Source organism: Engraulis encrasicolus, chromosome 1 (genome assembly GCF_034702125.1).
Source record: "Engraulis encrasicolus isolate BLACKSEA-1 chromosome 1, IST_EnEncr_1.0, whole genome shotgun sequence".
In the NCBI taxonomy this organism is placed as follows: domain Eukaryota; kingdom Metazoa; phylum Chordata; class Actinopteri; order Clupeiformes; family Engraulidae; genus Engraulis; species Engraulis encrasicolus.
In genome coordinates this window covers 32,102,897-32,117,896 of record NC_085857.1, presented here as the reverse complement: position 1 = coordinate 32,117,896, position 15,000 = coordinate 32,102,897, and the positions used below count along the sequence as shown (strand labels likewise).

At 44.6% G+C, this 15,000-nt stretch overlaps 2 protein-coding genes across 3 annotated transcripts in view; both read left to right on the top strand.

Moving 5' to 3' along the window:
• The window catches only part of poll (polymerase (DNA directed), lambda), a 22,890-nt gene extending 15,741 nt beyond the window's left edge, over positions 1 to 7,149 (top strand). For both annotated transcript variants that reach the window (XM_063200163.1, XM_063200156.1), the window contains exons 9-10: positions 2,884 to 3,052; positions 5,665 to 7,149. In XM_063200163.1, coding sequence (XP_063056233.1) covers positions 2,884 to 3,052; positions 5,665 to 6,227 — 732 coding nt within the window. In that variant the 3' untranslated portion in view covers positions 6,228 to 7,149. The remainder of the gene's footprint in view (positions 1 to 2,883; positions 3,053 to 5,664) is intronic.
• Positions 7,150 to 7,455: 306 nt separating this feature from the next.
• wbp1lb (WW domain binding protein 1-like b) overlaps positions 7,456 to 15,000 on the top strand; it is a 33,119-nt gene continuing 25,574 nt past the window's right edge. The window contains exon 1 of the mRNA XM_063200143.1: positions 7,456 to 7,760. Coding sequence (XP_063056213.1) covers positions 7,638 to 7,760 — 123 coding nt within the window. The 5' untranslated portion in view covers positions 7,456 to 7,637. The remainder of the gene's footprint in view (positions 7,761 to 15,000) is intronic.

The following is a 15,000-nucleotide window of genomic DNA, read 5'->3' as shown; positions in this document are numbered from 1 at the left end:
AGAACAGAACACAGAGCTGGAAAAGGGAGCGAGAGAGAGAGAGAGAGATGGATGGATGAAAGAAAGAGAGAGTGAAGGAGGGATGGATAGACAGAGCAGAGGAGAGGGGAGATGAGTGTAGCATGTGTTTCCCGCCGGACTGTCAGCAGTGTGATATGTGGTGCATGTAACCACTCCGTCTCGAATGAGTTCAGTGGCTAATTGTCGGAATGCGAGAGAGAGAGAGCGAGAGAGAGAGAGCGAGAGAGAGAGAGAGCGAGAGAGAGAGCGAGCGAGAGAGAGAGCGAGCGAGAGAGAGAGCGAGAGAGAGAGAGAGAGAGAGAGAGAGAGAGAGAGAGAGAGAGACAAAGGGTTGGAAGGGGGGTGTGTGTGGATCCTGGTGAGAGACATAGCTGGAGATGGAGAGAGCAAGCAAGATGAAGGAGAGGGGTTAGGAGAAACATAAAGAGAGGGAGAGAGAGAGAGAGAGAGTGGTGATGATGCAGTTGAGAGAGTGAAAGAGAAATGGACGTGGAGAGAGGGGGGGGCTGGAGGGGAGGGTTTAGGAAAAACATGCCTAGACAGAAAGAGGGATGAGGTAGATGGTAAGAGAGAGAGAAAAGAGGGATGAGGCAGAGAGAGAGAGAGAGAGAGAGAGAGAGAGAAGGAGAACAGGGCAGGGGGCCACGGGGACGCTACAGTAAAGGAGAAAGTGTGAGGGGGGCAGCTGTGAGGGCCGTATTAACGCCCAGGCTAAATATGGCTGCAGCTTGGGGGCCCCAACCTGTCAGGGGGCCCCTGATTGGCCTAAAGTGAAAAATTGCAGAATTGTGACGAGATGTAATATTGAAAAAAAAAAATCATGTCTTGTTGAGTACAGTTGGTAGACATGCTATTTTTAATTCCAAGCTCCTAATTATTACGCTTTATGTAGATTTGTAGCAGAATTTGACTTCCAGGGGGCTCCACAGCAACCGGTAGCCCAAGGGCCCCAGGCCATCTTAATTCAGCCTTGAAGGGGAGGCGAGTGGAGGGGGGGGGGGGGGTGGATGGGGAGAAATGGAGGTGGAGAGAGGGGGAGCTGGAAATGGAGGTGGAGAGAGAAAAGGAAAGAGGGATGAGGCAGATGGAGAGAGAGAAAAAAAAGGAGAAAGCAGGAGGGAAGGTTGTGTGTGTTCAGGAGTGGGCTAGTGGGCATACGAAGGAAAAAGCAGAGCACGCGTGCGAGAGGCAGAAAGAAAACACAGTCAACCCTCATTTGATTTTAAGTCCTCAAACCTGCCGAGAGACCCAAGACATTTTTTTGGAGCGAGTTTTGAGGAACGTGGCCAGAGACTCCAGATGAGATTTCCAACACCATGTCTGTTCTAAGGATTTTGTTTCTCAGGATGACCCCCCCCCCCTACACGCACACACACGCACACACACGCACACACACACACACACACCTATACACACACACACACCACACCACACGACAGACACACACACACACACACACACACACCTATACACACACACACACCACACCACACGACAGACACACACACACACACACACACACACACACACACACACACACACACACACACACACACACACACACACACACACACACACACACACACACACACACACCTATACACACTCACACGACAGACAGACAGACAGACAGACAGACAGACAGACAGACAGACACACACACACACACACACACACACACACACACACACACACGCACACACACACATGTAGTATACATACCATATGTAGTAATGTATGATGTTACTTTACTTATCACGCATGTACTGGCTGTTACCTTACCTGTGACTGCCAATGAAACGCCACTCAAATGTTTCACACGATTCATTGCGTGCTTGTCATCATTCTATCGCTATCAACGCCTGCGATAGATATTTAAGCGGTACTAAAATCTGAAGAGAGACATAAAATGTTAAGACTTCCCATAAGCATTGCACGCAGGAGCTGAATGCCAACGGTAAGGATGATTGATTAACCCTTGAAAAAAACGTTTAAAAACCTGAATCGATTTCACCCCACCCACCTATTTAAAACAAAATCACTGCCTCCTGTTACCGTAATGATTATCATGTATTTTTATTTTGATATACAGTGACTCCACAAACCTTGAATAATACTTTAATCTGTACTAATTGTTAACAGCTAAATAAAATGAAAAAGTCGATTTGACTTTCCAACTGTAACGCAGTGGTTTCCAAACTAGGGGTCACAGAGTTACTACAGGGGTTTGCAGAGGGACTGTTTGTATAAAACCCAATATATGCATTTAATATATGTAAAATACTGTACTGTATATAGATAAATATATATATAAATTAATAAAATCTAAATATATATGCTTTTCTAACCTTTCCATACATTGTTGTTAACAACATTCACTTGTATGATTGATCAATTTATTGACTTTTCCTGTAATTTACATTAAAATTTTGCACAAATGCATTCTAACCTTGATCTACTTAGTGATGCCAGTCATTGACACATGAGGCATGGTTTTTTGTTTTGTGTGTTTTTTCATCAAAAATACATAAATAAATCAAATGAATTAATAGGCCACCCTGCCATTTCAGAAGATGCTTTTCCATCTTAATCCAGGACCCCTCTCTCATCTCATCTCCTGTTCTGTTGTGTCATGTCCTTCTCAATTTTATTCTTTTGCAATTTATTCTAATCTCATGCCACTGTGTTTCATTTAATTCTATACCATTCTGCCATTTTCATTCTATCCTATTCTGTTCTACTGTGCGCAATTCTATTCCGTTTTCTACTCTACCCACTACTCTACTCTATTTCACTCTGATCTGTGTCATTCAATTCTCCTCTAATCTCTTCTGTTCTCCTCTACTCCATTTCTCCTGGCAGGTGAGGGAGGCGGCCCATGCAGTAGACCCAGGCCTGGTGGCGGTGGCGTGCGGCTCGTACCGGCGGGGCAAGGCCACCTGTGGTGACGTGGACGTCCTGATCACGCACCCGGACGGACACTCCCACAAGGGCGTCTTCAGCAAAGTGCTGCACATTCTGCACGAGAGCGGTAAGATGCCATCTCACTGTCCGTCAGAGACGAGACGTTTTACATGAGATGCAACGCAGGGACGGAGCTATAGGGAGGGCGAGCATGGCACCTGCCCCTGGGCCCAGGGCCCTTCCGTATTGGTGGTGGTGGCCCTATAGTGAGCTTGGCTAGCTGTAAATGGGGCCCTATAAGTGTCTTGCCTAGGGGCCCTGTGTGCAATTGTTCAGCCACTGATGAAACGCTTAAGAAAACGTCCACGAAAATGACCGTGGGCGATTCGTATCACCAATTGGGTGTGTGCTTGCCACATCTCCCACCTTTCTGGCAAAAAGAGCCAATTGTCCTCTGAGCTGCGCTGTCTTTGAGCCGAACGTCTCGCAAGCAAATGCTGCTCTTGTGCAGTTGGAAAATATAGAGAAATAGCTGCTCAAAATAGCTACCCCGAGGCGTCACCAAGATGGCCGCCAAGAGAGACACACTTTGCTGTCCGTGCCCAAAATGTTCTCCCATTCATCACACAGTGCACTAATGTAGGGTGTGTGTTACACAAGTGAACATGTCTGTTTCTGAATATGTCTCAGATCCTTTTGCAAGGTTCATCCTTTCTGTCTGTTGTTGCATCAGAATTATGAGGCATCAGAATTCGCCTTTGGCTAAGCCCCGCCTTCTTGGGTTACAGTTGCTAGGTCGGACAAACTTTCTATGTGGTGATATCAACGTGATTAATGCAGTGACTGCCTATCGCAGCAGTTGTTCACTCCTAAGAAATAAAAAAACACTCCATTCATAATTTTTATTTCCTAAACTGTCATGCATCACAGTTGTTTAGCTGTTGGGGGATCTCAAATTCTCAACCTGGTATCGATAGGCATATTGGTAACCAGTGGCACCATGGCAAGCTAACTCGCATAGCCTATGTCCCTGGCTCAAACTGTAGTTGTTGGACGAAATCACCCAACGTGATGGATGTTATCATCTTCAAAGCTACCACATCAATGTGTAACATTAACATTTGGCATTTATGTCTTCAGTAGCTCAAGACAATAACGTCCATCAGCTGCTAGTCAAAACAATCCTGACGTGACTGACAGTTACCTTTGCTAGCGCTGTTCATTCATTTAGATCAGAAAACCAAAATCCTACCCTGAAATAGGTTCGTGTTTTGCTTACAACCTTACTGAAAAGTTACACGAGTGAGATGGTGGCATGATTGGAGCACACAAAGTATGTTTGTTGATCCGTGCGCTTTCTAGTCGAGTGAGGATGCCGAGACCTTTCAAGCCAGTCTATTCAACTGCTAGTAATATTAGTCCGGTTTTAGGTAAAGAGGAAAGCGATTACCTCCTGTTACATCGCGGGGAAACTTGCACCTTTGTCACAAATACCCCAGGCACAATTTCCAATCATATTTTAATGATAATATGACCATCTTGCTAAACCCTATTTGAAAACATGCGATTTCAGCATTGAGTTCAATGGACCGCTGTCAAAACTGTCCGAGTTTTGTCCGAGGTCGTCCTTTTGCTGCGCTGTGATTGGTCAAAAAGCACTTTAGGGCGGGCCTTAGCCAAAGGAGAATTAAAAGTTGTCTGTAGTATTGTAACGTTTCAAATGGTAAATGTTTCAATTGTTATTTATTACTTTCTTTTTACTTATTGCTTATTATTACATTGTTATTGGTCTTGAACTGAAATTTCTGTCTTGTTAATGTCAGTCCTGCGTATGTATTTGCATGGGATAGAGAGAAACATAGTTTCAATTTCCTTGTACATGACCTGTGCATATGAAGAAAGTGCAGAAGTCTGCGAACTGCAGCTCCTCTTTGAAGGCTTCTTCAGTCATGGGGCAGTGAGGTTAGGGCGTCAGACTTGTAGCCCAAAGGTTGGTGGGGGGAGTAATTAACCAGTGCTCTCCCCCATCCCCATGACTGAGGTACCCTGAGCATGGTACTGTCCCACCGCACTGCACCCTTGGGGCGCCATTAAGGGCTGCTCCCTTGCACGGCTGAGGCATAAATGCAATTTTGTTGTGTGCAATATTCACTTGTGTGCTGTGGAGTGCTGTGTCACAATGACAATGGGAGTTGGAGTTTCCCAGTTGGACTTTCAAGTCATATTTCAGTCATACAACATTTTGACCCAGCAGAGTCTTCATCAGGCATGCTGCAGTGTGCGGACTTCTGCTTTTTCTTTTGTCAGATACTCAGCCTTTGTCCTGCAACCTTGCCTCAGCGAGGTGGTATGTGCATACGTTTACTCATTGGCAGATCATGTGAAGAAACTGAGAATGAAGCTGACTTGAGGCCCAGCCGTGGCTCAGTCGGCTGGGCACTCCACTGCTACACTGGGTTCGATTCCGGCCCGAGGTCGTTTGCCGAACCCTCCCCGTCTCTCTCTCTCTCCCCTCTAATTTCCTGTCACAACTTCACAATTGTACCATAATAAAGGCAAAAAAGGCAAAACATTTTTAGTAGAGAAAGTGTGCTTAAGTCCGAAAAGTTTCTTACAAGGTCTTTGGGTGCGAGCAAACAGCAAAGTTCATGTATAGTAAAAAAAAGGCAAAAAAAAACAAAAAAACTTTAAAAAAAGCTGACTTGACTTGTGTTTATCTTTCTCGTCTCTCCCGTCCAGGCTTCCTCACGGACGACCTGGTGAGTCACGAGGAGAATGGCGAGCAGAAGAAGTACATGGGAGTCTGTCGCCTCCCCGACCACGTCACCGTCCCCGGCCGACCCACATCCACAGCCAACTCCATCTTCAGTCAACCCACTTCCTCCACCAACACTACCAACACCATCCCCGGCCAACCCACAGCCACCCCCATCTCTAGTCAACCCACATCCACCATCTCCGCCATTCTCGTGTCCACCAACACCAACACCTCAGCCAACCCCAGCCAAACCTCCACCAGCCACCGCCACCGTCACCGGCGCCTGGATGTGATCGTGGTGCCCTTCTCCGAGTTCGCCTGCGCCCTGCTCTACTTCACCGGCTCCGCCCACTTCAACCGCTCCATGCGGGCGCTCTGCAAGACCAAGCGCATGAGCCTGTCGGAGCACTCGCTCAACCGCGACGTGGTGCGCCAGGGCTCCACCAAGCTGGCCGGCGGCACGCCCGTGCCCACGCCCAGCGAGAAGGACGTCTTCGCGCTCCTGGGCGTCCCCTACAGGGAGCCACACCAGAGGGACTGGTAGCATGGCCACCTGGTAGCCACACCAGAGGGACTGGTAGCTTGGGTACCTGGTAGCCACACCAGAGGGACTGGTAGCTTGGGTACCCCGGTGTCTGTGCGCAGCGAGAAGGACGTCTTCGCCAGGGCTGTAAATTAACTTTTTTCATCACTTGCCAAATTTGGCTTGTAGATGTTAATTGTACAGAGAAAAGGCATGGTGGCACCACATATCTTTAGGTTGAACAGTCTTGCTACAGGGGATCCCCAACAGAGTGGCTGGTAGAATTCAAGTTATTTTACCCTTCCACAGACTTTTTTTTACATTTTGGGTGGTGTATGTGTGTGTGAATTGGAAAAAGAGAATGTTTGTGCTCTGTACACATATTACCATTATTGGAACTGGTAGTGGTCTTTTAGATTCAACAGACTCTCCAGTAGAACATTTCTGGATAATGATGTGCGACTAATTGGAATCAGACTATGGCATAGAATTCGCATCTCTGCAGTGTTCCTTCCCCATGAGAGAGACTGATACCAGAGATTCTTTAAGTATATCTCTCTACTCTCTCTGCTGATACAGTAGGCTAGTATGTTTTAGGATGTGTGTGTAAATTGGAATCTGAAATTGGGTATTTAAATGGGTTTTTAAAAGGGTCACTCTTAGTGCTATCTGTTATGTTTGTTAGTGCGTTGTTGGAGGAGCAAGGTGTTTGATTGTGCTGTTCATAAAAATCACGTGCAGGATATGGCCATTTTTAGTATGATAACAATGTTTTTGTCTGTTTATTTACTATGTTTTAAGAACAGGCGAGAATTGTATTTTAAAATGTTTTGCCCTTGCTGTCTTGAATAGCATTGTCGGACACTAGATGGAAGTAAACATGTTGCATATATATGCACTGACAAAACAACTATGACTGTTAAATAAAACTGTTTATTTTTTAGATTTTGATTGTCTTTGTCATTTTGGTGTAAACTTATATCTCTACCACCTGTTTGAATACGTACAGTGTTGATAACAGCGCACTGACATTTTATTGGTCAACACACTGCACCTTTTTAGAATCAGGAGCCTTGTGTGATTGGTTAAAAGTGCGCAGCTGAGCGGGCTAAACACCCAATCGCCCAGCAGAGCGCTTGGTGGGCGGGTAGAAACACAAGTTGTTCCATCACGTTGCGCACATGGTGAAGGATGTGACTTGGCCACGCCCCGGAGTCGAGCCAGCGTTCCAGTTTGAAGGCTGCTTCGTTGTGTAACAGCTGGAATGGCCAGTGGAACTGGTGGCAGTGAACTGCGCGAAGAGGCTGTATGTTCATCAGCGGTCCAATTATGTGCAAGCAAGAAGGCGGTGCATGCCGCGGCCTCGTCCAGTTGTTAACGGCGCACAGAACTACGCTAGACTAGTAAGCAAAGCGAGCCCATTTCTGTTCCATGTCGACAGCCGACACACGGACAAGGAGCAGGAGGAGGAGGAGGCCGCATGTGTCCCAGTTGACAATGGGGTTGTTTCTGTATGTCGCTGGTCCCAAGCCTACCGAAGCAACGGCCGACGAGGTAAGCTACTCTACTCCGAGCAAGGCACTGGCAGTGCTTGCTGCGTATACATTGTCCTGTCTTCTTATGTGTAACATTTAACGGGCGGACACATTAATCCTTATGAAGTAGTGATGGGCAAATGAGGCTTCCTGAACCAATGAGGCTTTCAGGCAAAAAGGTTCGAAGCATTCGAAGCATTTTTCGAAGCCTCATTTCTCACTGGCGCCATCTGGTGTGCAATGAAATGACACGGCAGGCATTGATTTCATAAAAAAAAATTGTGTCTTATTTGTATTCGTTCCGTTTCAATAAATGTGATGGGGTGTGTGTATGGAATTAATGACTCGTGATTGTGGAACACTCAAATCAAGTTTAACGCTGACCCATGTGTTATCGTGGAAGTGAGAGAGAGCATCATTTTGTGGTGGTCGACGTGCGACCGGGAGTTATCGGCCATAAACGCAACAGCAGCCAATTAAACCGGAAAGAAATATAATGAATAGAGTCACATTATAGGCCTATGAATGAAATGTAGGCCCAATTCAAGAGATTCTAACAAATATCAGTTATCCACTAGGCCTATTCGAACTCACAATGATAAAGGTAGCATTCTGCCGCCTTCACCACTAGGCCAGGCTCACAGATAATTTCATTGTTTATTTAGTCAGGTTTGACAGAAGGCTACCCTGCGAAATTAAAAATTTTAATTGATCATCACACTGCTACCACGAGGATTTCAACCAATGATCACGAGAATTCAGGTCGGACAGTTAAACCACTGCGCCAGCCGTGACTTCTTACATGGCAGAGCTAAGTTTCCTTCTTGTCGTCAAGATGACACAACTTGTAAAGCCCATTAAAACCCGCACAAAAACCATTAAAATAGGCTAAATAAAATATGTCTAGCTATAAAGTTGAGTAGGACTACTAATAATTGCTGACAGAACTGCTGTCTCGTTTATGGTAGCTTAGCTCAAGGTAGGCCTAGAACTAAACAATTTTCCACCACGTCTTCGGGAGCGTCTCACTTTGAAAATCTACATCAAAAGGGAATTGCATATCATATTTGGACATTTGGGTCAATCTACGGCATGAGCTGAATTTATTGTATAGTGGAACCAAATCAAAGTCACTACATATCCAGTCTCAACATTCACACAACAAACGCAATCTGAAAACTTGACAAGTGCTCCGAGGCGCAGAAAGCTTGTTTGGGTAGCGGCGCGCAATGACACGTCCACGCGCTTCGCAAAATGTGAAGCCTCATCTGGCATTGTCACGTGGTATTTCTTGACGTCAAACGCCTCGAAGCGAGGCTTCAGATTTTGCGCCTACTTTTGCTCGAAGCACGCTTCGAAGCCTCGCTTCACATTTCCCATCACTATTATGAAGTGTACTTGCACTCCATAGCGCGTATACCCCAGCTGATTAGCTTGTTTACATAGCTAGCCGGACAGCTCGTGGAGATGCTGGCAAAGTTGTTACGTTTGGCCCACCACAGACAGCCGTTACTTGCCTATTTATTCAAACAAATGCTGTCTAATAGTTACTTTTGATTGTGGTAGAGTTTCCCCCGACATTACGCCCTTTACCCATTGGTATACGAACGAAAACGTTTGCATGGCTTGTGTGCGTAAAGGTGTTCGACATGTACTACGATTGTTTACAAGCTACCGTCATTCAGAGAGTGCAAACTTTGTATGGGCGTTACGTTATTGCAGGCACGATTTATGTCAGAATTGCAACTAAACATGGATCTCTACAAATGGCCAAAACGGCCTATCGGGGGAGTTTCACCAGACTTCACGACCTGTTGAAGCGACCCAGCATGGGCCAACAACGTGCCCAAAACGCACGCGTTGATTGAGTTTTTGAGCGCTTGCGGGCGCACATAGAACTACACAACACGCGGCTGTTATCACTACGAGTCACACAGTTGAAGCCGTGGGTCATTCAAGAACGCTGAAGTCATCAATTCAGTCCTGTCAGTGAGTGAAGGGACGCACGTTTCAGCACGGGATTCTCTGAGCTGTAGTGTCTGACGCACAGATAGCGGTGATCAAGGCAGGTCTATCGTATAGTTAAAGTTTTGCTGAAGGTAGGACATGTGTAGCAGTGCTTGCACAGTAAACGAGTCGACGCCGTGGCCACTAAAAGTTACTCATCAGACAGTTCCGTGCGGAGCGTGTGTATGGACATGGACACCCATTACGTAATGCCATATGTATTCAGTGGGGGGATTCTCCTCGCATTTGTTGCGCATTAGCAACAAGTGGCAGCTGGACAGGTGTTGTTTGTTTAGGACGGGGGTGTCAAACTCATTTTCACTGGAGGGGCCCCCTTCCTCATGCCTGGGCTGCTGGTTTAACATAACACCCATACAATAAAGAGGGTCCAGGACTAATACTGATGACCTCATGATAAAGCTGAGCAATCATTTCAAACTATTGTCATTTGTTATAGTAATTTTTTAAGTGCAACATTGATGTGGTGTCAAACTCATTAGGGCCACCCTAGCCCTAGGCCTACTAGCCTCCGAGGTCTAGTTCTACTAGAGTTCTTGTGGGCCAATAAAACACACAACGCCCATATATAAAAGGGGAGACCAGGACATTTCATACCGAGTTGATGACCTCAGGCAAAAGTCAAATTTTCATCAAAATGAATCAGCGTGCGTGTGACAAACTATCACACTTCAAACTGTAATCATATTTCTCAATATTAAAAATGCATCATTGCCCTAGTCTATTCGTTTTATAGTGGCCCAATGGGTAAGCGGTTAGGGCGTCAGACCTTGTAGCCCAAAGCCCTCCCACCCCGCCAGGTTGGTGGAGAGAGTATTTAACCACTGCTCTCCCCTATCCTCCTCCATGACTGAGGTACCCTGAGCATGGTACCGTCCTGCCGCACTGCCGCACTGCTCCCTTGGGGCGCCAGTGAAGGCTGCCCCCTTTCACAGGTGAGGCAGAAATGCAATTTCGTTGTGTTCAGTGTTCACTTGTGTGTTGTGGAGTGCTGTGTCACAGTGACAATAGGAGTTGGAGTTTCCCAATTGGGCATATGAAGACTTGAACATGAAATGTAGTGCATAAGTAGCATATGTAGTGATAACTGTTATACACATTTGAAATAATCTTGCGTGCCAAATAAAATGACTCCGCAGGCCAGATTTGGTCCCCGGTCCTGAGTTTGAGATCCCTGTGACATGTGGGCTTCTTAATGCTTTATGGATGAAACCACCTGTGAAGAATGCTGAAACAAATCGAAGCAAGGTGATTGAATTGATGATTGAATTGATCCAGTCTAGCCCAGTAGCTTTATAAATGAATCTATGACAGTGAGGGGTGCTGAAATAATTCCAAGCAAGGGAATGGAAATCGATTTGTTATAGGGATGCAAACGATTTATCGATTAAAAAGCATTAATCACAATTAATCGCCAATTCAACTGACAGACCCAGGTGAAATGGGCATGTGAACAGTGTGTGTGAAGAGGGGTGTGAATAGTGGGAATATTTAAATCTTCCGTTGGATTAAAGAACAGAATTAATTTAAATGTAGTATTTTATCTCTTTTTTGATAGAAACTTTGAGATTTTGGGGGAAAAACGCAGCTTATCAATTAATCGTAAGTCGATCGATAAGGCAATCAACTAATGATTAATGAATTGATCAATAATTTGCATCCCTAATTTGTTATAACAACTCTATTAGTATAGCAAAATCCACACAACACGCAGCCCACAATTCTTCATCTGTTTCATAGGAACACGGCACCAGGCCTTCAATGATGTGAACGGGGGTGATGTTAAGGGGTTACAACCTGATGATTGGCCGTCTGTCCAGTCCTTTCGTTGAACAGAATTTACGGTGATGGGGTCACCAATTGAGCCAGATAGCCCAGCTTTATAAATGAAAACGGCAGGGAGGGATGCTGAAATTATGTGTGAACATTTTGGTGATAGGAAATTATGAATGTATGATAATAACTGTACTGGAATACATACAACAAACCGTTTTTATCTGTAACTGTGACTTTAAACACAAAACTATTTCAATGATGTTTAACGGGCTAGTTTTAACCGGGTACAATCTGTTGACTCATCCTGATGCTGAACATAAGTAGCTGTGACGGATCTCCAAATTGAGATGGCCCAGTAGCTCCATAAATGAGACCGGCAGTGAGCACCAGACCAATTTCAATAATGAGTATGGAGCTGGAGATGGTTTTAAATGGGTACAATCTGATGACTGTCCGATTGTCCAGTCCTTTCGTTCTTAGAAGAACATAATTTAACGTGATGGGGTCACCAAATTGAGCCGGTTTAGTCCAGTTTTGTGTGTGGTGGTTCTGTTCAGTCTGCTATCTGACGTGACTTGAGGGGAGAGAGGCTGGGAATGATGACGCGCTACCCAAGGGCAGTGAAAAGGCAGCTGTTTGTGTATCGTGGTGTCTTGGCGGTCTATTCGTGGTCACATAACTCTGCGCTGACTTTGCTACATTGCACAGAAGAAATGTGCTGCGGCGCGCTACTAGTCATATCGGAACTGCTGCCAGGAATGTGATTGCTTGGCTTAAATGCACATTACAATGGCTGTTCTTCTGACCTCTCTTGTCCAATATGTTTGTATGTACAATGTTGATCATAATATTTAGAACCTTATCTCCAAAAAAGTTGTCCATGATAAGATGGGTTACAAAATATAGCAATAGTGAGTAGTAATAGGAATGTAATACATTCAAAATGTTTCTGTGCTGTATATATTCTCTTTCCTAGTTTAACAAAGAAAAAAAACATCAGTCCCAATAAAGTTGTGGGTGCAGGACTGGCAAAGTCACATGAAAACATTAAGTAAAAATGTAAGAATTTTCTCTTTATATTCTCATATATTCTCTTTCCTGCCTGTGACTGTAAAGGTATAATCCATTAACCACCTACTGTACATACTAGATGTCAAATTACGCACTACACCCCCCAAGTTATCCTAATATGAGCTTCAAGAATGTGAGATATTCTGTTTTTCATGTAGTACTGTGCTGTGAGGTGGCTAAAAGCGACAGGTCAGAAAAGAATTTCGTAGGAATTTTGTGAGCTGACAGAAAGAACATATTGGTACCTTGCTCTGTGTGTGTGTGTGTGTGTGTGTGTGTGTGTGTGTGTGTGTGTGTGTGTGTGTGTGTGTGTGTGTGTGTGTGTGTGTGTGTGTGTGTGTGTGTGTGTGTGTGTGTGTGTGTGTGTGTGTGTGAGTCCCTGAGTCCCTGCTGTACCTTGTGACATTTTTTATGGTCATCCAATTCCTACAGTGCCCCCACTTCACATTGCAATGTACTCTATGACCACACACTGTAAAATATGTACTGTATTTATGCTTGAAAACAGATGTATACTCAGCTGTTGTGGGGAAATGGCCTTCCAACAATTTGTACTGTCCCCACTGTACCTTGTGACATATAACCACTTCAAAACAGACCACGATTGTTAGTGGCCAAGTGGTATGAGATGGAATTGGACTGTTCTGCGGATCTCCAATTTCAACAGCGACCCCACTTTACCTGGGAACATACGGTACGACCACTTAAAGCGAAATATCACTGCTTCAAAAAAGACTTACTCCTCCCTATTGTTGGGGTTAAAAGTGGCCCTTTAAGGATAACCAAGTGATATGTGCGATTTCCCTATTTCGCCTTATGACAAATCATATGACCATGTAAAACCCAAATATCAGTGCTTCAAAACAGATTCGTTATGCCTATTTTTTGTGTTTTGAAGTTGCCATTTAAAAATAGCCAACTGTCCTCCGATTTCAGCAGTGTACCCACTTCACCTTGTGCGACATACTATTAGCAGTTAGAGCCAAATATCTCTGCTTGATATCAGATTCATTGATACCCAATTATTATGCTTTAAAATGGCCCTTAAAGGCAAGTGAGTCTTCCCACTTTAGCTTGTGGCATACAATACAGTACAGTGTGACCACTTCAAGCTAAATATCTCTGCTTCAAAACAGATTTAAACAGCTGCTTGTGGTTTACAATGGCCATGAACTGTATGGTGGACCTCAGATTTCCACTGTACTGTGTCCCTACTTTACCTTGTGACCTACTGTACAGTGCTACCACTTTGAATTCGAAATAGATTGATTATGCCCAGTTGTTGTGGTTTGAAGTCACCTATTAAAAATAGCCAATGAGCCTCTGATTTTGACTGTGTCCCTACTTGTGACAGTGGCATACAGTGACAGCAACCACTAAAAATAAGTGAAATATCTTATGCTTCAAGACAGACTTCTATTCAATTGTTGGTGTTTAAAGTGTTGAAGGAGCTAGGTCTGCACATTGCCAATAAGTGCCATGAAACATTGCTTTTTAAATAATAAAGTTTCTTTTTTTTGGAGCTTATTGGCAGTGTACAGACCTATCTTCTTTAACCGTCTGACACTTTTGTCTGGCACCTGCAAAAAGTGTTTTTGGATGTTATGTGTGCACCCTACCCAAAACTACTGTTGTGTAAAGTTGCCATCTTAACAATAGCCAAGTGGTATTGCATGGGATTTCTGAGCTGTCAGAAGGTGCATATTTTGCTCTAGGGTGGTCCTTGGCGCACAGACAGCAGCATACAGGGACGTAGTAGCAAATTGTGGGCCCTAGGCACAATCAGCTCTAATGGACACCCCCCCCCCTCAGCCATATATCTACATATATATCGGACTGCGTGTGGGCCCCCTGTATACATGGGGCCCTGGTGACTCAGTCACACACTTTATCCCCATGAATGAATAATCTGGGCCTCCAGACAGAAAGTCACAAAGTCACCCCTCTAATATTTCTAGGAACTCCCACACTAATGCTTCCAAGAAATGCCTTGCCTGGTCATAATGGTGTCAATGATTAACATGACTTAACACATGAAGCCGTATGTTTATGTAGCCTACGTAAAAGCACGTGTTACACCTCACTGATATTTCCAAGAACTCAAATGAACATTTCTACAAGCCTACACTATTTTTTTCTACAAACAAACACTTGTCACTTGTAGTGTTTAACTGTAGCATGTGTTTCTGTTAAGCTTACGTACTAGACCCTTTGTTTAATTCTCCTACCTGGGTGACACAGCATGATTTTCCAGCTAGGCTCCAGAATGCCTTTAAAAAAAATTCAAGGCGACCACTATTGATAGTTTTTTTTCAGAGAAATTGGACAGATTATCAATTACAGTGGACCCATAACAAATATTGTCCTTATTATAATGTCCTTATTGA